General features: G+C 44.7%; 1 protein-coding gene across 3 annotated transcripts in view; it reads right to left on the reverse strand.

The window, feature by feature from the left end:
• The window catches only part of LOC141273727 (L-threonine ammonia-lyase-like), a 173382-nt gene that overhangs the window by 105780 nt on the left and 39679 nt on the right, over positions 1-27923 (reverse strand). For all 3 annotated transcript variants that reach the window (XM_073686011.1, XM_073686010.1, XM_073686009.1), the window contains 4 exons: positions 13467-13812; positions 10947-11063; positions 5284-5525; positions 1991-2156 (listed from right to left, as the gene is read on the reverse strand). In XM_073686011.1, coding sequence (XP_073542112.1) covers positions 1991-2156; positions 5284-5525; positions 10947-11063; positions 13467-13812 — 871 coding nt within the window. The remainder of the gene's footprint in view (positions 1-1990; positions 2157-5283; positions 5526-10946; positions 11064-13466; positions 13813-27923) is intronic.

The raw sequence follows: 27923 nt of genomic DNA on the forward strand, positions 1-27923 counted from the left end.
TAAAGAGGATAACAACTTTGATGGCAGTGCTACTTTAAGCTTTTTTAACAACATCAACTTCATATTCCTCAATTTAAATACATCCTGCATTCTCTGCTTGAGTTAAGGTGCCCATACACACAGGGGTGGATTATAAGTAGCAAGGGCCCCGGGCAGTTTAGAAGGTGCCCCCCCCCCCCACACACACACACACACGCACACACCTGATGTATCACGTGTCATGTCACATGATCCCCTGTGATAGATCATGTGATAGTTCACGTGAAATTAATTTGGCACAATATTAATATATTAATTATAATATATTTTTTTGCATTAATTGTATGACTTAATATTGAGCACAATTAAGTATGCTGACATCCCCTATATACAGTATGAGACCCTACACACAATATGAGCTGCCACAATCCTCCTATACACAGCAGGAGGCCGCACGTAGCCATCTATACACAGCGGGAGGCCACACGGTGCCATCTATACACAGCAAGAGGCCGCACGTAGCCATCTATACACAGCAGGAGGCCGCATGGTGCCATCTATACACAGCGGGAGGCCGCACGGTGCCATCTATACACAGCAGGAGGCTGCACGTAGCCATCTATACACAGCGGGAGGCCGCACAGTGCCATCTATACACAGCGGGAGGCCGCACGGCGCCATCTATACACAGCGGGAGGCCGCACGGCACCATCTATTCACAGCGGGAGGCCGCACGTAGCCATCTATACACAGCAGGAGGCCGCACTACGCTATCTATACACAGCAGGAGGCCACACGGCGCCATCTATACACAGCGGGAGGCCGCACGTAGCCATCTATACACAGTGGGAGGCCGCACATAGCCATCTATACACAGCAGGAGGCCGCATGTAGCCATCTATACACAGCGGGAGGCCGCATGACGCTATCTATACACAGCAGGAGGCCGCACGGCGCCATCTATACACAGCGGGAGGCCGCACATAACCATCTATACACAGCAGGAGGCCGCACTGCGCCATCTATACACAGCGGGAGTCCGCACTGCGCCATCTATACACAGCGGGAGGCCACACTGCGCCATCTATATACAGCGGGAGGCCGCACGGTGCCATCTATACACAGCGGAAGGTCGCACGGTGCCATCTATACACAGCGGGAGACCGCACATAGCCATCTATACACAATGGGAGGCTGCACGTAGACATCTATATACGACAGGAGGCCGCACTTAGCCATCTATACACAGCGGGAGGCCGAACGTAGCCATCTATACACAGCGGGAGACTGCACGTAGCCATCTATACACAGCGGGAGGCCACACGTAGCCATCTATACACAGCGGGAGGCAGCACGGTGCCATCTATCCACAGCGGTAGGCCGCACGTAGCCATCTATACACCACAGGAGGCCGCAGGTGATAAGTAGCAGTGCAGGGCGCGCACTGCGTGACGTCACACTAGCAGACATGGCCGCACACAGGGCCGTGTCTCCTAGCTGTGACGCGGCTGGGTCAGCACACAGGGAAGTTAACAGGTGCAGTGCTGGCCCGGCCGAAGAAGAAGCAGCGGCTGTGCATCGCTGCTGGGTGAGCGGTCCGGGGACCCTGCGCCTCTGACTGCCGGTATGTGCCGCGGCGCTGCACATATTATAATGAGGGCAATCTGGCCATGGACGCCCTGGGCCCCCCAGAGCCCCGGGCAGTAGCCCAGATTGCCCTCATTATAATCCTCCTATGCATACACATAACAACAAAGTCAGTGGGATCAATTGATGTTTATAGTGGTGTTCTCTTCTCTGATGGCTGATATGGGGGTAAGGATTGGGCATGTTGTAGTTAAATTAAATTGGACAGTCAATAGTGTTATATGTTTTATAATTATGCAGATTTGCTGTGTCGGCTTCTTAACTCTGATATTACAAATACTAAGTTGACTTGAATCAGAAGTCAACACAATTGAACAATACACAGAAATATATTTATTTTCAGGAAAACAATGTGTATACTTACAATCACTGTGATTTTTGGATTCAGATATTTTAGGGCAGCTGCTGATCCTGCTAACAAGCCACAATGTCCACCTGCAGGAAATATTACTGTATCTAAAGTGGGCACTTGTTCAAAAATCTCCAGCCCTACTGTTCCCAGCCCAGCAAGATAACCAGCACTGTCTTCCCTGGGATGAAAAAAATAAAATATAATATTGTGGCAGAAAGCTAAATCAATGGCAGAAGGGGGTCAATATAGTCAAAAAAATCAATAAGAATAAAAAAATAAATATAATGCTACAAATATAGAAATACTTGTAAATGTATTGGCCCAATTCATTATTGCATTTACGCCTGTTTTTACCCTATTTTTTAGTGTTTTGCGATTTTTGTTGTTTACGCCTTATTCATCTTTTCATTTGCTCCCTTTTTAAATCCCTTTAATGTGTTCACCTGTTTTTTTTTAGATGTCACTATGGGCGAAGTTTGCCGTTTCCAGATATTTTCACCTGATTCATCATTTATAACTTTTTGAAAAGTCGCAAAATTTGTTGCAAATTTGTCATCCCCCTCTAGAATTATTTCATGTGCGGCAAAAAATTTTGGAGCAGTTTTTACATCATTTTGTGAATTTTATGTACCCTGTGTGAATAGAGTGGCAGTGCACATCCATGACCACAACTCCAATAATTTATTTGAGAATTTGGGAATTGCTATCTCTGTTAGTCCCGTAGTCCCAAGTGAAAAGAATAATCATTCTGTGGGTAGGTTACAATGATTTTAGTGGGGCAATCCCTAAAATACTGATGTTTTTATGTTTATACTATATGTGTTCACAGATTTTTTGAATATATTTATATTTATATAATATATTTATTTATTATATTTACATTGCATGAGTATAGGCGATTAAAAAACGTGCCATGCTCCTTCTCATGCTGTATTAGGGAGGTATTCTCCACTGGAATAATTAGTTATATGGATGAATATGGTGCCTCATGGGCACATAATGCAGCATCATATGCACTCTGCATATCAATGGTTACACAGAATTACTTTGTCTTTGCTGCTATTAAAAGTGCCAATAATAGTATTTAAAATCCAGACCAGCTTACTGGTCAAACATAGGGGTATTGGGGACTTGCTACTTCTGGCTTGGAATGCTTTAAATCAGTGTATCAGTGTGCGCATGCCTGACATCAAGACACGCGGGAGCCATCATACTGTATATAGGGAGCTGATGGGCCATCAAACTATGTATAAAGGAGCATCATATTTTTTATAGGGGTGCTGTGGAGCCATCATACTGTGTATAGGGGCTGTGGGGCTGTCATACTTGTTATAGGTCCATCATACTGTATACAGGGGACTATGTGGCCATCAAACCGTACAGAGAGGACTGGATGGGCCATCGTACAGTGTATTGGGGCAGTGGGGTTATCATTCTGTATATAAGGGCGGTGGGCCAGGGTACACTAGGCATCACAACGCAACACCGTTTACTTGCATGACACCTCAATGTAGCAGCCAAACTGAGCATACCTAGAATCTATGTAGCAGACAAAGTTGCCATGTAGTTTCAACCTAAATTTAAAAATGCAGCCCATGCCCTAACAAGATTTTTCTAAGTGGCCCTGGACTCCATTTTAGTTTGAGACTCCTGTTTTAAATTGTGACAAAAATATCTTTATCTATAATATGTTGTACAATAAAAATTATATTGTGGTAATGTGTTAGCCAGAAAATTGATGTAAAGACTTTTATGCCCAAAAAAAGAGAAAAGTATTCTAGGAGTGATACCTTTATTGGCTAACCAGAAAAATTATATTTGCAGCTTTAGAGCTCAGAGGCTCCTTCATTAGACGGGTTTACAAATGAATTACTGAGACAAGAGCACAACATAGGAGGCATCACCCCATGTACCCCATGCACAAATGTCCTGTTGTAACATCATTTACTGTAAATGTTGAGTATTTGTAATCTTGCCTGATGAAGGAGTGTCTATGCTCTGAAAGCAGCAAATATATTTTTTCTGGTTAGCCAACAAAGTTAGTACTCCTGGAATACTTTTTTTTTTTTTTGAGGCATAAAAGTATTTACACCAATTTATCAGTAATAAAATGACCACTCTTTCTCTATTGAACAAAGTTTCATTTACACGAGTATATAATTATCATTTCTATATTAATAATTAAAATAACATAACTGGCACAATATCTTCTACAATATTCAGGGAGCTTATGTGCTTATGTTGTCAATTGATATAAGCACCAGAACTCTTTTGAGCTGCAATGGTGTAGGAAAAGTGTATGTGAGGGCACAACATGGAGGGGACAGTGTGCAGAGGTAGAAAAATGAAGGAGGGGCACGGTTTAAAGAGGAGTTAGAGAGAGTGGCACAGTGGTGAGAGGGTCAGCATAGAGTGGGCCACAGCATGGAGAGGGGCGATGTGCGAGGTACATTGAAGGTAGGGACAGTGTGGAGGAGGCAATATGTGGGGGGAAGGAGATAAGTACTGCGAGAGGGGAAACACTGGAGAGGGAACAGCATAAAGTGGGGATGATGTGGAGAAGGCCATAGTTCATTAGTGAGGTCATCATGGAAGTTATAGCTAATAAGGGGGACAGTGTGGCAGACATAGCTCATAAGAGTGAAAAGTGTAGCAGATGTAGCTCATAAAGGAGGATGGTGTGGCAGTTATTATTATTAAGGGATGATAGTATTGAGATTATAGTTCATTAGGGGAACAGTATGGCAGTTATACTTCATAAGGTGGGACGGTGTGGTGCTTATAGTTTATAAGGGGGGAGAGCATGACAGTTATTCATAAGAGCGGACGGAATAGTGGTTATATTTCATAAGAGGGAACAGTTTAGTAGTTTTAATTCTTAAAGGCGGACAGTGTGGTGGCAATGTATCTTAAAAGGGACATTGTGGGGATCATATTTTGTGCAGGGAGCTTTGTGAGGGGCAAGCCACTGCTTGCTTGGGCAGATATTTTTATACAGTGGGCACAATAATTTCACAGCTCTTTTTAAGAGTTAAGGTAAATGTTTCAGGTCTCAAAAAATGGCATCACAAAGCAAAATTGGTATCGGCGTAATCACACTAACTTGGAGAATCATATTAACGGGTCATTTTTACCATACAAATAATACCGCAAAAGCAAAACCATAAAAAAAAATATGAAATTGTGTTTTTTCACTGCTAGTTTTCATTGTACTGTGGGGAGGGGCACCATTTAAATTTTTGCCTCAGGCAGCAGGAAAGCTGTAATCTGCGCTGATGGTGGATAATAGTCAAGATCGTACTTACTCCTCAATGTAGAGGTATCCATTCTCTTGAGCCAGTCTCCGGGCATGGCTCTGAGCGTCTCTTGCTGTGGGTCCAAATAAAATAACCATAGCACCGTAGTCACGGCACATTTTGACCCGGTTTGGGGATGTTCCAGCTGACATTATGACGAACACAGGGATTTGTAACTCAGACGCATGATAAGCCACAGCCATGGCAAAATTACTGTCTGTAGCTACAATCACTCCTTTCCTTTGCTGATCCTGTGGAAGAAAAAATTTATAATTTACAGTGTAGACAGTGAAAGGAAACCTGTCTGCAGGTTTTTACTATGTGATCTGAGATGATGTAGGAGCTCAGATCCTGCGATGTATCACTTACAGGACTGCTTATTGTAGTTCTGATAGAATCCCTGTTTTCGTTGTTGTAGATATGGCAGTGATCAGAATGCTGAGATGTGTATCACCATGCCCACACTACTGATTGGCAGCTCCTTGTGTACATTGTGCATAGGCAGCAAGCTGCCAATCAGTGGTGGGGGTGAGGTTACACAGATTAGCTCATCTGACTTGTACGTGAGACCTAGTCCTGTAGTGATAATCTCCTGCTGATAAAACACTGATTTTATTGACGCTACAGTACACAGCCCAGTAAGTGACACATCCCTGTAATTAGGATTTCTTGCTTCTTGCCCCCAACACATCATATTTTCTGGAGTTCCTTAGTATTGCGCAGGTGAGAGAAGCCGTGACAATTTCTGATGGCTTGATAAAAATTCTATCACCTGTGCAATACTAAGGAAATCCTGAAAACATGATCTTTTGGGGGCCATGAGGACTGCAAATTGGCAAACACTGCTCTATATTATGCTGGTCTTAGAATAAATAGCAAAAATCAGCTTACGGATTCTCCTGAAGTGTTGTGGAGACATATCAGTTAAATATTTGGGGTATATCTGTACATATATCTCTAAAAGAAAATGAATGTTGATTGCATTCTATTTGCTTCCAAAAGTGTATTTACTTTTTCAGATAATCAACTTATGTGAGTATTACTTATAGTTTATTACTATGGTTTATAGGGGCACTTTGTCTTCAAAGGTTTAAATATCATAGAGGGGGCAAAGCAGATACTATATCTCCCCATTAGTAGAAAAACCCAGATTGGTAAATAAACTTGCACAGGGCTCCCCAATTTTATAGTTATAGCAACATTAGCCAAATGTGAGGGTTTATGTGACTTTTCTCTTTTTCAAGGGTTGGAAAAAGATGAAGGTGCAACAAGCCATGCCCTATATATCCAAGGATTGAAGGTTCATAACTAACCACATTCGTTCACATTTTGGTAGACCCTTGAATTTTTAGAGAGGAGAGTGGTTACAAAGAGAACAAAGAGAACATTTTGCTTTGCAGAATCTGTTCTGTTTTGCATTATATAAATGAGATAATAGGAATGTAAATTGTAGTGTTGCTCTAGGAAAATTTAACACAGTTGGTTTCCCCTAGAATACAGGGGACACTTTTCAAGTTGTCTTATGGTAAAGGGTTACCTCAAAAATTGTGCGCATCTAACTTGACCAGAAAATGTGCAATAAAATTGGTCAGAACAATAGAAAAACAATATGTCAAATAGGCAGAATTGGCCATTATATGTTTGTAGGGTTCTGTATGTTTATGTTAAAAGGAGTTTGCACATATGCTGACACCTCCCATCTAATTTAACTTTCAATGGAAAGGTACTTTTACATGTTCATTCATCTCTTTATTATTATTAGAGTCAGGAACAGGGCCGGCGTCAGCACCCGGCGCACCCGGTGCCGGGGCCCTGGACCATCAGGGGGGCCTACTCACCGTTGGGGCCTGGGTCGCTCTCCCATCCCAGCATTTGTGCAGTGCCACTGGTGCTGTTTGAGTGCTGTCACTTTAGCTGCATGGCCTCGCGCAGTGCTCTTTGCTGCTGTTTCTTGTAGTAATGGCATGGCAGGATCGGCTCTGCACCTTTAATTGTGCATGTTTGTCTCCCCTGCCGTGTCATTACTACCAGACACAGCCACACAGCGCACTGCGTGCCGCCATGTCTGATAAAGTGACATCACTCACACAGCGCCAGCGGCCCTGCACAGATACTGGGGGAGCGGCCCGTGCCCCGACGGCGAGTGGGCCCCCCTGATGGTCCAGGGCCATGTCTGTGACGGCCATCAAAGACACGCCAGCGGCCCTGCACTGCTACATGCCTAAGGAGCTGGACGGGACAGAGGCCTGGGCTAGGTGAGCGAGGCTTGTTGTCTGCTTCCCCAATCCCCATATTAAAAATATTTCTAATGTGTGTGTGTGTGAGAATGTATGATGTGAATGTGGCGACCCTGAGGGTTCAGTCGCCACAGGGGTACTGCACTTCAGATAGAAGTGTGGTATCTCCTCTTCCAGGTAAGGATGGAGCATCTCACAGGACCCCACTTCACCACTCAACACTACACCACTCCTGTCCTGTAGGGGGCCTAAATGCACCAGGGTGCTGCCCCGGCCCGGGATAGAGGAGATGGGGGGGAACCAAAGATAGGGGGAACCAGGTAGTGCTTGAGGGTGGAGGAAACACTTACAGGAAGCACTTATAGATCATATATAATCTACGGCCATCTTAGGTTCAAGGTCTTTTGATTGTGGTCTTCTGTCAGGGTCCAGCAAGAGTCTGCAGCTGGCTGAAGATACACGGTCCTCGTTCTCTGGCCTCGAGACGAGGAGCGGGTCTGAGTTAACCACTGTCTCTACCCGGTCAGAGTCCTGTCCTAAGAAGGTCTTGGAGGGGAGCAAAGGAGATAGGCTCCACAGGCAAAAGGATCCCAGGGGGATACGGACGGAGCGGAGTCGCCACCTGTATTCTTTACTCTGGCTTAGCCAGAGGGATTCCTGCTGCAAGAGGGGTGACCGGCCCCCGATATTTGACTTTGTCACTTCACATCTCAGTCAGAAAAGCCCGGCGGCTTAGTGGATCCCAGGGAGGAACACAAGCGGGAGGAGATAAGAAGGAGAGGAACACACCAGCGGGGTCTTGACAGGTGCTGTTGATCTACCTTTGAAGTGCTGAACCCCCTAGACATAAATATATATTTATGTCTGCTTTATATGTTTTTTTTTTACAATTTGTGCTCAAATATGTATGTATGTCTGCATGTGTAAGTATCTGTGTATGTTTGTGTATGTGCGTGTCTCTGTATTGTATGTGTACATATCTATGTACCATGTGCATGCCTGCATATGTGCGCATGTCTGCGTACTGTGTGTGTGTGTGTGCGCGCATGCAGAAGTAGTGCTGTTGCTTTAAAAGCATTCAGCAACTATTAGAAGTAACACAAGCACAAGAAGTGTTGTGCTCCAGAAGCACCCAGCAACTAGAGGGGTTAACACAGTCACAGTAGAAGGGGGTGTTTTAACTGAGCCCCAGGGGGATTGTGGGGAAGTTGTTTACTGTCTGGCTGGACCCAAAGAGAAAGGTGGTGTGTGTGTTCTGTATCTCACAGAAGTTCCCCTGCAAGTGAAAAGGATTCAAGTCAGGAGTGAAGCTAAGCACAGGTCAGGTAGAGTTCCTGAACTAGCAGTGCAAAGAATTGTCAGGCAGAAAGATGGACTGGAAGAAATGGTGTCACAGGGATCATCTCCTTCAGCAAACCCTCCCCCCTCCTCCATTTCACAGTGTTGTAAAGAATGTTGTGTTCATTAATGTGCCTTTGCATTAGAACTGTGCTGTCCTGTACTACTGGGAAAACTGTGAACTCCTATGCTGCTAAGGAAACTGTACTGTTTGTCACTGGAGCCTGTTGCTCATAAGACTTAACTTGCACTGGCTGTGCGGCTTCTTATTAAATGCTAGTGTTCTACCGTTTATAAGGACTCTTGTCAAGTGTGTCTGGTCAGCAAGTGAAACAACCTACGTGTCTGTGCCTGAGGGTCAATACCCCTGTGTGCCTGAGAGAAGCTGCAGCACATGGTCTATGGTCGCCCTGAGTAACGATTCCCCAGGATTCCAAAGAATTCATGCAACCTGTCTCGCCCCTATCTGAACCTAGCGGCATGCGTGTAACACATATTTGAGGGTCTATACACGGACCACAATGCCTGGACTGACTGCGAGTCTCTTAAAACAAACTAACAGCCTTCTATTTTCCTATGAGACTGTAAGTTTGGGTCAGGAAATCTGTGGTCAGTCCAGACATTGTGGTCTGTATACAGCCCCATAAAGACATCTATCTGAAGCTGTCTTATCCATTTGTAGAATCCATCCGCTTTTCAACTTCAGCTTTTTTTACAGATGGTGTTATGTTTGCATCAAGAATTTGTTGAAATTTAATTAATCCATTCTTCCCTTTACCCTTGAAATGTTCCCCGTGCCATTAGCTGCAACACAACCCCAAAGTATGATTGATCCATCCCCATGCTTAATGGTTGGCGAGATGTTCTTTTCCTAAAATTTTGTGCCTTTTTTTCTCCACACATACCTTTAATCTTTGTGGCCAAAGGGTTCTATGCTAACCTCATTGATCCACAGGTCTATTGCAGTCAAGCGGGGGTTCTGATTTGTCTGTAATCCTACGAGCAGCAAATTTTGGTTGGTCTTCTAGACCTTATCTAGACCTCCACTGTTCCTGTTAACTGCCATTTCTTAATTACATTTCGAGCTGAGGAAAGGGCAACTTGAAAATACTTTGCTATCTTCTTATGGCCTTCTCCTGCTTTGTGGGCCTCCATCATTTTCATTTTCAGAGTGCTAGGCAGTTGCTTAGAAGAACCCATGGCTGCTGTTGTTTTGGCACAAGGTGAGAAGAGGCTTGGTTTTTCTAAAGCTGGGAAATTTGCATCAACTGGTCTTTCCTAACGATGATAGTGAACAAGCTGAAACCTTGGTCAAAGTTATCTGAGCACACAAATCTCCAAGGGTGCCCAAACTTTTGCATCGGCCCATTTTCCTTTTTGTAATTTTTAAAATTGAAAAAAAAAATGACAATATATTTTTTTTTTGCCTAAAATACAAAGGAAATGTGTCACCTGTAAAAGTTCATTTTAATATCAGTATTATCAGCGAATATCAGTTTTATACAGCCATTCTGAAATATAATTTTAAAGTAAGCAAATGTCAGATCATCATCATGTCTAAAAGATCTATGAATGTAAGCAATTTGTAATATACAATCTGTTTGTACATCTGCCTTATGGATGTTATAATGGAGAATAGTTTCACAATAGCAAACACCCTTGAGCAGTCTCTTCAGTCTCTTCCGTACTCTTATGGTCCATTTACGTGGACCTATCCGGCAAAATACGACAACCGTACCAATTGGCAGTTGTTGAAACAGGCAAACAAAAGTAAACGATGTGCACTGAAAAATCTATACTAGATCACTCAGAGCGCATAGGCTGCCATGATTCTAGGCAGTGAGAGTCCTGATTACACAGGACGATGAACAGTCAAGAACGATGATTTTTGTGCGGCATAAAAGATCATTGCTCCCAATGAATGAGCGTTTTTGCTTGTTCATCGGGTGATCTGCAGCCTGTTTACACGACAAGATAACTGTTCAATGAGCATTTTTAACAACACTTTTTCATGATTACTTTTCAGTATAAATGCCCGTTAGTTTCACCTTGTTATTAAAACAAAGAGAATGTGTTAATTCAAGAATCAGATTGTACCTCGTTGAGCGATGTGAGAAGGTACAGAACACCTCTCTCTTTCACTGATCCTGTATACTGTAGATATTCCTTCTTCAGGTAAATGTCTATCCCATACTGCTTTGAAATCCTTGAATACTGAAATAACATAATGCAAGAAAAAAAGATGAGTTGTCAGTTTTAACAGGAAAAATATATCTTTGTATCATGTTGGCCAGCAGATAGAAAAATATTCAAAGTTGAGAGTCCTCAATGGTTGATACCTTTTAATGGCTACCTAGAAAGATGGTAACAAATAGCAAGCTTTCAAGACCTAAGTAGTCTTGAAAGCTGCTATTTGTTGCCATCTTTTAAGTTAGCCATTAAAAGGTATCAATCACTGAGGACTCTCAATTTTGAATAGTTTATTTGTCAATTTTAAGTCCTATGAAAGAATGCACATACTCTGCACATAAAGAAACAGTCAGCTTAAACTGGAATGGCTTCCACTGCACAGGTAAAGCCCAGGGGTGCATAAATGTAGTCACAGGTTGGAACCTAATGTGACCCAAAAGTTTTCCTGTCCCATATAAGTAGATTACTAATATAATTAATACTAATTACTTTGTTACATTGTAAGATTCAAGTTACCTTCTTGATGAGGTGTACATGGCTATAATTGGCCTGGCAGGTATGGGAGCCTGGGTACTTAAAAGCAGCATGGCAAGGATGCATCCATTACAGAAGAATACATAAAATAACAATAATCACCCTAGTCCTATTCTGCACTAGGGCAGAATAAAACCTACATAGCTATCCTACGACATCAGTAATATAAATGATGTATACCTGAAACTGGGCTTCTTGATAATAGTAGAACAATGCAGGACCTAGTAGTAGTGCCAAATTAAAGTTCATGCACCAAGAGTTGTTTCAGTAGTCCCAATTTAATACATTAATACATATACAATAAAACATTTAATTATATCTCCATCCCCTTCCCCACTGCCCTGCCAGGGTCTCAGGGTGTCCCCAGTATCATAAGAATCTACCCACAACCTCCTCTAGATGATTTATATTGATAACAAAAATCCAGTTCACTGGACTTGGGAAAAATGTAAAACTTAATAACCAGACTGATAAGGGCTACAAAAATCGAGTATTCAAAAAATTTGCTTTAATTTAATCTTGAGAAGAAGTGAAGACATGATTAACATATATGAATACGTAAGAAAAATAATAAAAAAAATCCAAGTGGGGTGAAATTGTGAAAAAAACTTCAAATCTGACTCAGTTTTTCAGGTTTTGTTTTTAAAGAGTTCATTGTGTAGCAAAATGACCAAACAACAAGATTTTCCAGCTAAATGTGATTACAGTAATACCAAATGTGTTTAGTTTTTTTTTACATTTTTGTAGTGAAAAAAAATCCTGAAAAGGTTGTGTCTCCATTTTCTGAGAACTTTAGCTTTTTATTTTTTTGTTGATGTAGCTGTGTGGGGACTTGTTTTTTGCATGCCGAGCAATAATTTTCACGAATACCATTTTGAGGTAGATACGAGATATTGACCAATTTTTATTGCATTTTTGGGGGAATTGTGGTGATTGAAAAAGCACAAATTTGGCAAGTTTTTTCACAGTTCCTCATATGTTTTAAATAATTTTATATTTTGATAAACCTGACTTTTATTTATGTGGAGATACAAATAATATTAATTGTTATTATTTTTTTAATTCTGTATTTTAAAACTGGGAAAGGGGTGTGATTTAAACTGTTCTTTTTTTTTTAATTTTTTTAATATTTTTTAAAACATTCATTTTTTTTATTTTTTCATTTTTTTGTCCCCTTGGGGACATTGACCTGTGATCATTTGATTGCTTATACTATAGACTGCAATACCATAGTATTGAAGTCTATATTATAAATTGCCGCCTCCTTTGAAACACAACCTACAGCTGAGCTTCAGAGGACTATCAAAATGAGGGTTTAGGAAGCCTTCAGCAGGCAATAGGTTGCCTGACTGACTCATTGTTCCTGTATGATCGCATCGTAAGGAGACGTTGAGTGCCGGGGACAGCGCACACCAGCAATCCCTGCCTCTGTAAGTGATTGGCAGCGGCCAATTGCTGCTGTTACAGGTAGAAGCTGGATATATATTACATCTGCCCTGTATGGAGGGAGCACAGCTCCTGAGTCTGCTCCATAAATGTGTACCCTGGACATCACGTACATGTATGCCAGGGAGCGTGAAGGATTTAAACTATATAAAGTATTCTTATTTAATTATTGATTCTATCTGATTAGCACTTGAAAACAAGAGGAAAATGTTTCCATTGCATAGCAAAATGGCTTATGCCTTACGTTTTCTGTTTATTTTGCCCCATTCCCTGGATCACTAGAGAAAAATAAAGTTATTTTTGCCCTGCCTTTGGATAACTAGGAAAAAACAAAGTTCGAAAGTTTGACCATTCCTTCATCCATCTCCTCCCTCACTTCAGGGTTGAACCATTGAATCATTGTAACACCACCTTTTTGTAGTGCAATAATATACTTGTGATTTGTACCATGCAGGGGGTCTTTTGAACACCACTTTGAATTTTAAAGGCTGCTGCACTGATATCTTCAAATCTCAGGAACTCATTCTTTGGCCGCACACTTGGTTTTCGAACCATTGAAGCAATAGGTTCAACAGCATCTCGCAACGGTTGCTCTGGGGCTCCAGAAATCTTCATTTCCCATGTGGTCAAGTTTCCATTTAGGTATTCATCTTCCACAAAGTCTTTCAGCCTCTCGGGATGAATTGGAGGAACAGATGGACCGTTTGGATCACTTTGCACTGGACCATTTTTTTGACACCGAGTCTTGTTTTTCTCTGAAGCATGTTGTCTTTTGTCAGGACTTCCATCATTTCTGCAAACAAGAACACACAATGTAATATTTCTACAGTTTAGTAATACAGTATCCGGGTTTACAAATATGAACGCATCTGTTATTTAAGAATGGCAGGAAATATATGAAAACTGATAGAAATCCACATTTACCATAATTAGTGTGTGCAGGTAAAATAGAACACTTTAGTAAATTAAAGCATGCAAATGGATGTTAAACTTATGTTTTAAATGTCTTATTTCATTATATATTATTCTTTGCATGCAGATGTCACATCAAAGCATTTTAGGCTGCGTGTCCACGATCCGGAATAGCAGCGTTTTAGACGAAGCGTAATTTCGCTAGTTCCAAAATGCTACATTCTACATTGCAAGCCGAGTGGATGGATTTATAGAAATCCCACGCCCACTGTGCTTATTTTTAACGCTGCATATCTCACCTGCGGTGTGGATTTAAAAGCTGCAGCATGTTCATTTCTGTAGCGGAGACCCTGCCGCTGCGTATTTTCCCCAATGACCTGTCATTAGATGCGGTAAATCTGCATATAACCTAAACAAATGCGCTTTAATAGAACACAGCGATTTGGATGCAGTGAAAATACGCTGCGTCCAAATCGCTGTTATTCCTCATCGTAGGATTAGGAATCAGCAAAATCATTCAATATGGAAGCGTGTACGAAGATCTGTCAATATTCTGCCTATATACAAATACAGAAAAGCTGTAATAATCTTCTCCTTTGAGAGGTCATCCGATTCTCCAGACTATCATGATATTTTCTAATTACTTACCCTTATTTCTCAGTCTTTGTCAATTTTTATCTGTTAACCTACCACTGGAATTCTACTTGTGGATTACTATAAATTTAAGACCATCATGCTACGTGTAAACAGAGTTAAATGTATTTTGTGTTTTTGAAATATATACTGTGCCTGATTTTTCGATTTTTTTTTTTGTTTTGGTAATTAATCTTAACATTTTCATATATACATCACAGTTCTTGAAATAAGATAACAATAACACTTAAAGAAGCATTTCCATCAAAATATTTTCCTCTTAATATATCCGCCGTCACGTGCTGTGACCACCTGCCAGTCCAGAGACTCTTGCCCGCTCACCTGGGAGCGCTCACCTGCTACCTGCCTGATAGCCTACCTGGAGGCTCCGCCGTCACGTGCTGTGACCACCTGCCAGTCCAGAGACTTTTGCCCGCTCACCTGGGAGCGCTCATCTGCTACCTGCCTGTTAGCCTACCTAGAGGCTCCGCCGTCACGTACTGTGACCACCCGCCAGTCCAGAGACTCTTGCCCGCTCACCTGGGAGCGCTCATCTGCTACCTGCCTGTTAGCCTACCTAGAGGCTCCGCCGTCACGTGCTGTGACCACCTGCCAGTCCAGAGACTCTTGCCCGCTCACCTGGGAGCGCTCATCTGCTACCTGCCTGTTAGCCTACCTGGAGGCTCCGCCGTCACATGCTGTGACCACCTGCTTATCCTGAGACTCACGCCTGCTCACCTGGGAGCACTCATCTGCCATCTGCCTGCTAGCCTACCTGGAGGCTCAGCCGTCACAGGTCGTACCTGCCCGTTTACCCAGAGACTGTCCCGGTCACCTGCTGTGACCGCCTGCCTGTCTTCCCTGGTCGCCACCCGCTTCCTTACAAGGACTGCCCCCTTGTATAAGTTGCTCAGAGGTTCCGCCTCCCAGACCCGTTACAGTTTGCTCGGGCCATGGAACCCGGTGGCACCCAAGCTCCCTCGCTCTCGGACCTTTGTCATGAACTGTCCCGACAGAGGTCCCAACAGGAGTCCATCCTGGGTCACCTGCGGAAAGTCAATACTCGCCTGGACACTTTGACTGCCCCACCAGCAACCACCAATACCATAGTATCCTGCTCTGGAATCCGGCTTTTTGCACCTCCTCGCTTCGGAGGCGACTCCGCTCAAGCTCGGGGCTTCATTAACCAGTGCACCCTGCACTTTGAACACCAGTCCCACCAGTTTAATTCCGACCGGGCCAAAGTAGCCTTCATCATGTCCCATCTCACGGGAGAGGCAATGGCTTGGCTAAATCCTCTATGGGAGAGAGGAGACCCTCTGGTGTCCGACCTGCCAGCCTTTCTCACGGCTTTCCGGAAGGTCTTCGACGAACCCGGACGGAGGACCTCATCCGCCTCATCTCTGCTACGCCTCCGTCAAGGGAGTCTCACCGTGGGCCAATATGCCATACGGTTCCGTACCCTTGCTTCGGAGCTGGCCTGGGATAACGACGCCCTGGTGTCCGTCTTCTGGGAGGGTCTGTCCGGCCGTATTAAAGATGAACTCGCTCGTCGGGACATTCCTACCACTCTCGACGACTTGATTACACTTGCCACCCGGATTGACATCCGGTTCCAGGAGCGCGCTAGGGAGGTCACCCGTGAGAGGAGGATTCCACGTCTAGTCCCTACCTCTCAGAGACCCGTCACTCTCCAGGCACACTCACCTGAGCCTATACAGGTCAACCAGACCAAGATGGTCAAGACCCGTCAAGACTTACGTCGTGCCGAGGGGAGCTGTTTCTACTGTGGCAGTAAGGAGCACCTGATCCGTTCCTGTCCTGAGAGGTCCGGAAACGCCTGTGTCTAGGATCGCTCGGAGAGGTCGCCCTAGACAAAAGTAAACCCTCTCCATCCCTGATGCTGTCTGTTTCTATCTTCTGCGGAGAGAACCGCTATTTTGAACTGGCTCAACTTGACTCTGGAGCTGCTGGAAATCTCATCTCTCAATCCCTGGTAGAAAAATACCACATTCCCACCAAACCTCTGGCCGTACCTTTATCTGTCGCCGCCGTGGATGGGGGCCTCTTACCACATCCCATCCAACTCATCACCGAATCTCTGACTCTACAGGTGGGAATGCTGCATTCTGAGAGCATCTCCTTTCATGTTCTGCCTGGACTCTCTCACGCACTATTGCTTGGCCTGCCTTGGCTCCAGAAACATGCACCCATGCTTGATTGGCAGACCGGAGAGGTCCTTCGCTGGGGACAGGACTGCCATAAGACTTGTCTAGTTCCCGTTCGTCCTGCCCGTCCTTCTCCTACCCCAGCCAATCTGCCCGGTCTTCCGGTTCCCTATTGGTCTTATGCGGATGTCTTCAATAAAAAAGAGGCAGTGACTTTACCTCCTCATAGACCATACGACTGCCCAATCGACCTGATGCCCGGCTCTACTCCTCCCCGTGGGCGAATCTACCCTTTGTCCGCTGCTGAAACCCGGTCCATGTCTGAATATATTGAGGAGAACCTGGCCCGGTGATTTATCCGGAAATCTACCTCCCCGGCGGGAGCAGGCTTCTTCTTTGTCAAAAAGAAGGACGGCTCACTCCGTCCATGTATAGACTATAGAGGCCTAAACCAGATTACTGTGAAGAATAAATACCCCCTTCCGCTTATTCCTGAATTATTTGACCGTCTGAGGGGGGCTAGAATCTTCACCAAACTGGATCTCCGTGGGGCGTATAACCTGGTCCGTATCCGTCAGGGGGATGAGTGGAAGACGGCATTCAATACCCGGGACGGCCACTATGAGTACCTTGTGATACCCTTCGGTCTTTGTAACGCTCCTGCCGTCTTTCAAGAGTTGGTCAATGACATTTTCCGTGATCTTCTCTACTCCTGCGTGGTGGTGTACCTGGACGATATCTTGGTCTTCTCTCCGGATCTTCCTACTCACCGGAGGGACGTTCATCAGGTCCTGCTCAGGCTCAGGCAGAACCACCTCTACGCTAAATATGAGAAGTGCATCTTTGAGCAGACCTCTCTTCCATTTCTGGGCTACATAATCTCTCAGACAGGTCTACAAATGGATCCTGAGAAACTGTCTGCCATCCAGAAGTGGCCCCGACCAGAGGGGTTGAAGGCTATTCAGCGGTTCCTGGGCTTCGCCAACTATTACCGCCTGTTCATACCGCACTTCTCTTCCTGGACCGCCCCTATCTCTGCTCTCACCCGTAAAGGTACGAACCCCAGAGAATGGCCGCCCGAAGCAGAGGAGGCATTTCTTTCCTTAAAACAGGCCTTCCTCTCCGCCTCGGTGCTGCATCGTCCGGACGGCAACAAACAATTCTTCCTAGAAGTTGACGCTTCCTCCTCCGGAGCTGGGGCGGTACTTACCCAAAAATCTTCTTCCGGAAGAAAGGTAACCTGCGGCTTTTTCTCCAAACTTTTCTCCTCTTCTGAGCGCAATTATTCTATAGGAGACCGAGAATTGTTGGCCATTAAGATGGCACTGGAGGAGTGGCATTACCTGCTCGAGGGGGCTCTCCACCCGGTAATAATTTACACTGACCACAAGAACTTGGCATATCTCCAGAGTGCCCAGAGACTTAACCCGCGCCAAGCCCGGTGGTCTTTGTTTTTTGCCCGCTTTGATTTCATTCTTCATTTTCGTCCGGCTGACAAGAACATCAAAGCTGACGCCCTGTCCCGATCCTTTCTGGTGTCTGATCTTGAGGAGGAGCCTAAACACATCATCGATCCCGCCAGAGTAATGCAGGTAGCCCCCGTGGGCCTAAATCGTCTCCCTCCTGGTAAGACGTTCGTAATGGAGTCCGATCGGGAGAAGATTCTACACTGGGGTCACTCGTCTAAGCTAGCTGGGCACGCCGGTCAGAAAAAGACCCTCCAGCTTATTACCCGGCACTACTGGTGGCCTACCCTGCACAAGGATGTAATTGACTTTGTTTCTGCCTGTGTGTCCTGCGCCCGCAACAAAGTTCCGAGACACCTGCCTACCGGCCGCCTTCTTCCTCTGCCTGTGCCTGCTGCCCCGTGGCAACATATAGCTATGGACTTCATAACAGATCTCCCCGTCTCTGCCGGTTGCACGGTCATTTGGGTGGTCGCTGACCGCTTTTCTAAAATGGCTCATTTTATTCCCCTGCCAGGCCTCCCGTCTGCTCCCGAGCTAGCTAAAGACTTTATCCGCCACATCTTCCGTCTCCATGGTCTGCCTCTCCACATCGTGTCGGATCGTGGGGTTCAGTTCACCTCACGCTTCTGGAGAGCCACATGTAAACTGCTCGACGTCACCCTGGACTTCTCCTCCGCTTACCACCCACAGTCCAATGGTCAAGTGGAGCGGATCAATCAGAATTTGACCAGTTACCTCCGGCACTTCGTTAATGCCCACCATTCAGACTGGGTGGATCTCCTACCATGGGCCGAGTTCTCTTACAACAATCACGAGAGCGAATCTTCTTCTAAATCCCCGTTTTTTGTAGTCTTCGGTCAGCATCCTCGGATCCCTTTTCCTGTCTCCACCTCTGTGGACAACCCGGCTGCGGAATCTCTCGTTAGCAAATTTTCCTCCATTTGGGAGAGTACCCGATCCGCACTCCTTCAGTCGTCCGAGCGGATGAAGAGACACGCCGACAAAAAACGCCTGGATTCCCCACAATTTCGTCCCGGAGATAAAGTCTGGCTCTCATCCAAATATGTCCGGCTCAAGATTCCTTCCTATAAGTTAGGGCCTCGGTTCATCGGCCCACTGGAGGTTATCAAACAGATCAACCCGGTGGCCTACAAATTGAAACTCCCGGCCAACTTACGGATCCCTAACTCCTTCCATGTATCTCTTCTCAAACCCGTGGTACTTAACTCCTTTTCCAAGTCTACAGGTACGCCTCCTGCTCCGGTTTCTGCTGAAGACGAGTTTTAGGTAGAGAACATTCTGGCCACCAAAAGGGTAAGAGGAAAGACCTTTTTTCTAGTGGATTGGAAGGGGTTTGGTCCTGAGGAGAGAACATGGGAGCCCCGGGAGAACATCCATGCCCCTCTCATCCTTGCTAAATTTTTGTCTGGCCTAAAAAAGGGGGGGCCTAAAGGGGGGGGTACTGTAGCGTCGGCATCCCTGCCTCCTGCTAGGCAGGGACGCTGTTCCCCTCACCTCTCTGCTCCGTGCCCGGCGGCTTCCTCCCGCTCTGCTTGCAGCCGCCGCTCTCCCCCGGTCACTGTGCTTAGGGCGTGCGCGCGCTCCCCCTCTCTTAAAGGGGCCGCGCGCGTCGCCCTAAGGAGTCCCCGGCCAATGGCCGGAGGATCCCTCCATATATAAGGCACCTCCTCCAAAATGGAGGTGCCCGAGCAATGTTGTTGCACTGTTCACTACTCTGCTTCAGCCCTCAGGTCCCGTTGCCAGTTACCTGCCAGTTACTTGCCAGTTACCTGCCAGTCTCCTGCCAGTTTGCTGCCTGATTCCTGCCTGTCATCCTCTTTCCTGCTTGCTAGCCTGAGGTCCGACGGTCTGCCTTCCGACACCTGTCAGTCTGTCTATGGACCAGCTTGCCCGCTCACCTGGGAGCGCTCACCTGCTACCTGCCTGATAGCCTACCTGGAGGCTCCGCCGTCACGTGCTGTGACCACCTGCCAGTCCAGAGACTCTTGCCCGCTCACCTGCTACCTGCCTGATAGCCTACCTGGAGGCTCCGCCGTCACGTGCTGTGACCACCTGCCAGTCCAGAGACTTTTGCCCGCTCACCTGGGAGCGCTCATCTGCTACCTGCCTGTTAGCCTACCTAGAGGCTCCACCGTCACGTGCTGTGACCACCTGCCAGTCCAGAGACTCTTGCCCGCTCACCTGGGAGCGCTCATCTGCTACCTGCCTGTTAGCCTACCTAGAGGCTCCGCCGTCACGTGCTGTGACCACCTGCCAGTCCAGAGACTCTTGCCCGCTCACCTGGGAGCGCTCATCTGCTACCTGCCTGTTAGCCTACCTGGAGGCTCCGCCGTCACATGCTGTGACCACCTGCTTATCCTGAGACTCTCGTCTGCTCACCTGGGAGCACTCATCTGCCACCTGCCTGCTAGCCTACCTGGAGGCTCAGCCGTCACAGGTCGTACCTGCCTGTTTACCCAGAGACTGTCCCGGTCACCTGCTGTGACCGCCTGCCTGTCTTCCCTGGTCGCCACCCGCTTCCTTACAAGGACTGCCCCCTTGTATAAGTTGCTCAGAGGTTCCGCCTCCCAGACCCGTTACAATGGCAATGTGTACTTACAATTGCTCTTTTTACCCTTCTACCCATTTAATTCTTCTGTCTTACATTAGGTCATTCATAAACTAGTGTGTGAATTAGTAAGTGTTGTGACTTTGAATATTCATACAATGTCCCTTTTTGTTAGCTTAATCAAATTTGATCCATGTTTAAGGTGTTCTGGTCAAAGTGCTAATGTTCTAAAGTGAAAATATCTAAGAAATACAACTTACTTTCAAATCTTAATGCTAATGTTTGTAGTGATGTATTACATTACATGTTTATGGTGGCACTACCAGAGATGAGTGAAATCGATGTGCGATCTAGTGAAGCAGTACATTATACGGGAGAACGCCCATGGTATAACATGCCCAAACAGGATGCCACCTATGAGGTCTGAAATGCTGAACACAGAGCATGAAGTGTTAATAAAATAAGTTTGCTGTTTGAAATGCACCCTGGGAATGTACAGTACAGACCAAAAGTTTGGACACACCTTCTCATTTAAAGATTTTTCTGTATTTTCATGACTATGAAAATTGTACATTCACACTGAAGCCATCAAAACTATGAATTAACACATGTGGAATTATATACTTAACAAAAAAGTGTGAAACAACTGAAAATATGTCTTATGTTCTAGGTTCTTCAAAGTAGCCACCTTTTGCTTTGATGACTGCTTTGCACACTCTTGATGAGCTTCAAGAGGTAGTCACCGGAAATGGTTTTCACTTCTCAGGTGTGCCCTGTCAGGTTTAATAAGTGGGATTTCTTGCCTTATAAATGGGGTTGGGACCATCAGTTGTGTTGTGCAGAAGTCTGGTGGATACACAGCTGATAGTCCTACTGAATAGACTGTTAGAATTTGTATTATGGCAAGAAAAAAGCAGCTAAGTAAAGAAAAACGAGTGGCCATCATTACTTTAAGAAATGAATGTCAGTCAGTGCGAAAAATTGGGAAAACTTTGAAAGTGTCCCCAAGTGCAGTTGCAAAAACCATCAAACGCTACAAAGAAACTGGCTCACATGAGAACTGCCCCAGGAAAGGAAGACCAAGAGTCACCTCTGCTTCTGAGGATAAGTTTATCCGAGTCACCTGTGGTGCCCCTGAGGGTTCGGTCGCCACAGAGGTATTGCATCTCATCCAGAGGTGTGGTATCTCACTCTCAGGTAAGGAAGGAGTATGGCTCAGGACCCTAACACTGCATTCACTACACCACATTTCCGGGGGACAGGGCGACAATGCTCCTAAGGGAGAGCACAACTGTCCTTGATCCCTGGCTGGAGTGGGGGAAGCCACCTAGTTAGGGGGAACTATGTAGTGGATGGGTGGAGGAAGTAGTTAAGGGGAGCACATCGTGAGAGATATAAAAGAGAGTAGCCATCTTAGGACAGTGCGCAGTTCAGTTCAGCCAGTCAGTCAGACTGAGGGGCAGACAGGAGCAGGGGCTCTGTAGGAGCTCTGCTCCACGGGCAGGCCTATCCAGAAGGCCTGAGCCTGGGAGAGAGAAGGGGCAGGAAGGCTCCAGAAATCCAGAAGGGACCCTAGGGGTACGGGCCGTGCAGAAGGCCACCCGTACGCCCGCTGCTACCAGGAGGTAGAGTGGTCGAGGCCAGAATAGGGAACCGGATCCCTCAACTAGTGGAGAAACATTGAAGGCTCAGCTAGGAACCGGCGGTTACAGTGTCTAACATGCTGTAACCATAATCCACACCAGTGGCCCTAAGAAGGTGTCCACATAGGACCAGGGGACGGAACATACGTCGCCCGCTAAGGCCCGAGGGTACCGGATAGAAGTGGCGCTGGGTGTGAGGTGCAGGAAGAGGCCAGAGGAAGGTACACAGAACGAGGTCCTGAGAAGTGCTCTGAAGTTATCTGAGGGTGGACTGAGCCCCTCACTGAGTACGCACAGCACGACGTGGGAAGTTGACTGGACGTCTGTAACTTGGAAGTAGATAACTGTGAGTAAAGACCCTGGGACTGCACCATCTTGTCTCCGTGTTTCTTACCGCGCCAGCACAAACTGTACTGGGACGCCCTGCACAACCACCATCATTCACACGCGCTGCCCTGAAGCTACACTCTTCCTGTGGGGAGTCATATTACACTTGCTGCGCACTCCACCAGCTTCAGCGGACTGCTCCGCAGCGGCGGTTAACAATAACCGCAATCCACAGGTGGCGTAGTCAGACGGTAACCTAAATACAGACAATACGCCCTTGGTTTGACTGCCCTGGGTCACGGACCGGGTCGCCGCCACGGTGACTACAACCCCCAGCATCTACAAGGCCTGGCTCCGGGTATCCCCACGGCCCAGGGGGCGCGTCACACCAACCTCAGAAATCGCAGGTTAACAGCAGCTCAGATTAGAGACCAGGTCAATGGCACACAGAGTTCTAGCAGCAGACACATCTCTTCAACAACTGTTAAGAGGAGACTTTGTGCAGCAGGCCTTCATGGTAAAATAGCTGCTAGGAAACCACTGCTAAGGACAGGCAACAAGCAGAAGAGACTTGTTTGGGCTAAAGAACACAAGCAATGGACATTAGACCAGTGGAAATCGGTGCTTTGGTCTGATGAGTCCAAATTTGAGATCTTTGGTTCCAACCACCGTGTCTTTGTGCGACGCAGAAAAGGTGAACGGATGAACTCTACATGCCTGGTTCCCACCGTGAAGCATGGAGGAGGAGGTGTGATGGTTAAAGGCATATGATGGCTGATTAAGTCAGCCATCATCTACCGGGAAAGATGTAGGCTCACATACTTCATTTTCTGGAACAATTTCAAGGGCGCTAACACTTTCGGTAATGACTGTATATATATTTATATAGAATTGCTTGTTTTTGTTCTTTTTGGCTCACAAAAAGTTAATGAAAAGTTATCAAAAAGGCACATGTACCACAAAATGGCACAAATTAAAACTGCAATTTATGGTTCTCAGAATATGGCATCCAAAAGCAAATAATTTATTTTCAAAATGTGCATCAATTGTAAAATAAATCATAAATAAAACAATATAAAAAGGGTATTTCTTTAATTATACTTACCTAAAGAATAAAGTAAACACTTTATTTGTGCAGAATGAAAAATACTGTAATATTTAAAATGTAAAAAATAATGGCAGAAATGTTGTTTTTTTCACACTCCTTCTAGAAAAAGTTGATAAAAGTTTATTAACAAGTAATTTGTACCCCAGAATCATGTCACTGACATCTCATGACACGTCAATGATACCTCATCCTGAAAAAAAAAAGTCCTCACATGACCGTCACTACAAACATGAGTTTCATTATTGAATTGATTCTACTTAAAAAGAATGGTAAAGATTCTCCTATCTAATGCACTCTTAATCACAGAAAGCACATGGATTACATAATGATGTAATCCATGTGCTGTACATGATTTTCACAGACCTATAGGCTTATTGGGAATCGGTAACCAGGATTTTGCTATGTAAACTGAGAGCAGCAACATGTAGGAGCTGAGACCTTGATTCCAGTGATGTGTCGCTTACTGGTCTGCATGTTGTCTTTTAGATACAATCACAGTTCTCTCTGATGAAGATCTAGCAGAGTTATAAATGCTGAACCCTGCCCACACCACTGATTAGCAACTTTCTGTGTACATTGTATAGTTGTAAGCAGGTTATTTGGATGCAACAGCGCAGACAATGAGGAGACAGTGGTGCTTAACCAACACTATTTATTTAACTAACACAAAAAGGAAAATTTATATCGATAGCAGCATTAAGAAGGCAGGCAGAGAGAGAAAGCCACCTCTGCCCTCCGATCGGCACCGTCGTAACGTCATCATGGGGGTCCGATCGTTGCCACGGTGACTCGATGTCGTCATGACGACATCTGGGTCACCAGAGCTAGAAAACGTGTTACACCATGCTCAGAGCATAGTGTAACAAGTTTGTGTGGCAGTGCAGTGCTGACAGATTATAAAGTATGGCAATGCTCTTGCATTACTATGCTTTATAAGCTATCAGACTGCAAAAAGTTCCATAGAGGGACTAAGTAAAAAACATGTAAAAAAGGGAAAAAAATTCACAAAATAATAATAAAAATATATATATATACAGTACAGACCAAAAGTTTGGACACACCTTCTCATTTAAAGATTTTTCTGTATTTTCATGACTATGAAAATTGTACATTCACACTGAAGGCATCAAAACTATGAATTAACACATGTGGAATTATATACTTAACAAAAAAGTGTTAAACAACTGAAAATATGTCTTATATTCTAGGTTCTTCAAAGTAGCCACCTTTTGCTTTGATGACTGCTTTGCACACTCTTGGCATTCTCTTGATGAGCTTCAAGAGGAAGTCACCAGAAATGGTTTTCACTTCACAGGTGTGCCCTGTCAGGTTTAATAAGTGGGATTTCTTGCCTTATAAATGGGGTTGGGACCATCAGTTGTGTTGTGCAGAAGTCTGGTGGATACACAGCTAATAGTCCTACTGAATAGACTGTTAGAATTTGTATTATGGCAAGAAAAAAGCAGCTAAGTAAAGAAAAATGAGTGGCCAGCATTACTTTAAGAAATGAAGGTCAGTCAGTGCGAAAATTTGGGAAAACTTTGAAAGTGTCCTCAAGTGCAGTTGCAAAAACCATCAAGCGCTACAAAGAAACTGGCTCACATGAGGACCGCCCCAGGAAAGGAAGACCAAGAGTCACCTCTGCTTCTGAGGATAAGTTTATCCGAGTCACCAGCCTCAGAAATCGCAGGTTAACAGCAGCTCAGATTAGAGACCAGGTCAATGCCACACAGAGTTCTAGCAGCAGACACATCTCTTCAACAACTGTTAAGAGGAGACTTTGTGCAGCAGGCCTTCATGGTAAAATAGCTGCTAGGAAACCACTGCTAAGGACAGGCAACAAGCAGAAGAGACTTGTTTGGGCTAAAGAACGCAAGGAATGGACATTAGACCAGTGGAAATCTGTGCTTTGGTCTGATGAGTCCAAATTTGAGATCTTTGGTTCCAACCACCGTGTATTTGTGCGACGCAGAAAAGGTGAACGGATGGACTCTACATGCCTGGTTCCCACCGTGAAGCATGGAGGAGGAGGTGTGATGGTGTGGGGGTGCTTTTCTGGTGACACTGTTGGGGATTTATTCAAAATTGAAGGCATACTAAATCAGCATGGCTACCACAGCATCTTGCAGCGGCACGCTATTCCATCCGGTTTGCGTTTAGTTGGACCATCATTTATTTTTCAACAGGACAATGACCCCAAACACCTCCAGGCTGTGTAAGGGCTATTTGACCAAGAAGGAGAGTGATGGGGTGCTACGCCAGATGACCTGGCCTCTACAGTCACCAGACCTGAACCCAATCAAGATGGTTTGGGGTGAGCTGGACCGCAGAGTGAAGGCAAAAGGGCCAACAAGTGCTAAGTATCTCTGGGAACTCCTTCAAGATTGTTGGAAGACCATTTCCGGTGACTACCTCTTGAAGATCATCAAGAGAATGCCAAGAGTGTGCAAAGCAATCATCAAAGCAAAAGGTGGCTACTTTGAAGAACCTAGAATATAAGACATATTTTCAGTTGTTTCACACTTTTTTGTTAAGTATATAATTCCACATGTGTTAATTCATAGTTTTGATGCCTTCAGTGTGAATGTACAATTTTCAAAGCCATGAAAATACAGAAAAATCTTTAAATGAGAAGGTGTGTCCAATGGTCTGTACTGTATATATTGCACCCATAAATAAATATTTTATGAAAAAAAAAAGTAAACAAAAAAGTACACATATTTGGTATCGGTTTGCACATCCGGAACGACCCAACCCATAAAACTGTTCCACTAGTTAACCTCTTTAGTGAATACTGTAAAAATAAATAAGTAAAAAGAGGCAAAAAAGATGATTTATCATCATACCGCCGAACAAAAAGGGGAATAAAATGCAATAAAAAGATGAATGTAAATAAAAATGGTATCTCTGACAACAACATAATTTCCCACAAAAAAATATGCTGCCATACAGCTCCATCAATTGAGAAATAAAAAAGTTATAGCTTTCAGAATAAAGCAATGCAAAAATAATTTTTTCTATAAAATAGTTTTTATTGTGTAAAAGCTCCAAAACATAAAAAAATATATATAAATGTGGTATTGCTGTAATCATACTGACTTGAAGAATAAAGCAGCCTTATTAATTTTACCATACACAGAATGATAATGGCATATAAAAAACAACAAATAAACAATTAAACAAACAATTCCTGAATTGCTGGTTTTTGCTCATTCAACTTTCCAAAAACCGAAATAGAAAGTGATCAAAAAATGTCAGGTGACCGAAAATGGTGCCAATAAAAATATCAACTCATCCCACAAAAAACAAGCCCTCACATGACTCTGTCAGCCAAATTCTGTAAAAATTATAGCTATCAAAATATGGAGATGCGCAAGAAAAAGCATCTTTTAAGTGTGTGACAGCAGCCAAACATAAAAATCTGCTATAAATCTGGTATGGCTGTAATTGCAATGATCCGTAGAATAAAGTCATCTAATCACTTATACCACATGAAGAATGGCGTAAAAAAAAAAACCAATTCTTCACCTGCTGTTAATTTGTTCATTTTGCCTCCCAAAGATCACAGTAAAGCTTTGGCTCACATTTATCCTGTGCTTTACGCTGAGCGCTTACACCAGGGTTTCAGTGTAAATCTTTGAAATACATGATTCAGATGGCAACCCTATAATGAGACAGAGACACTATGTATGCCGTCTGGCCTGTGGTCTGGCCGTGTCTGTCTTTTTAGGCGTGCATAAAAGCGCGGCCTGCCACAGTTTTGGCCAATACTGAAAAGAAGGACACCACTGAACAGAGGCATCTGCCTCATTATAGTGAATGCATCCCCCTGGATTTTCATCTGAATCACGTCACTCAAAGATTTAGATGGAAACCCCAAAGTAAGTGCTCAGCAAAGAGAGTACTATCAATGTGATCCTGGTCCGTCATCTGTTAATGGAAATATAGGGTGCTTCTACATTACTGGTAGTAGAAAGGCTCTTGAAAAGTGAAATGGCTCCTCTTCCTCCAAAAGAAATTCAGCAAATTCTCCACTCCCAAATCCAAATTCCCCTCTCCCTTCTGAGTTCCAGTG

Source organism: Phyllobates terribilis, unplaced genomic scaffold, assembly GCF_046119375.1.
Source record: "Phyllobates terribilis strain yellow unplaced genomic scaffold, ASM4611937v1 Scaffold_5__5_contigs__length_657084704, whole genome shotgun sequence".
Classification (NCBI taxonomy): domain Eukaryota; kingdom Metazoa; phylum Chordata; class Amphibia; order Anura; family Dendrobatidae; genus Phyllobates; species Phyllobates terribilis.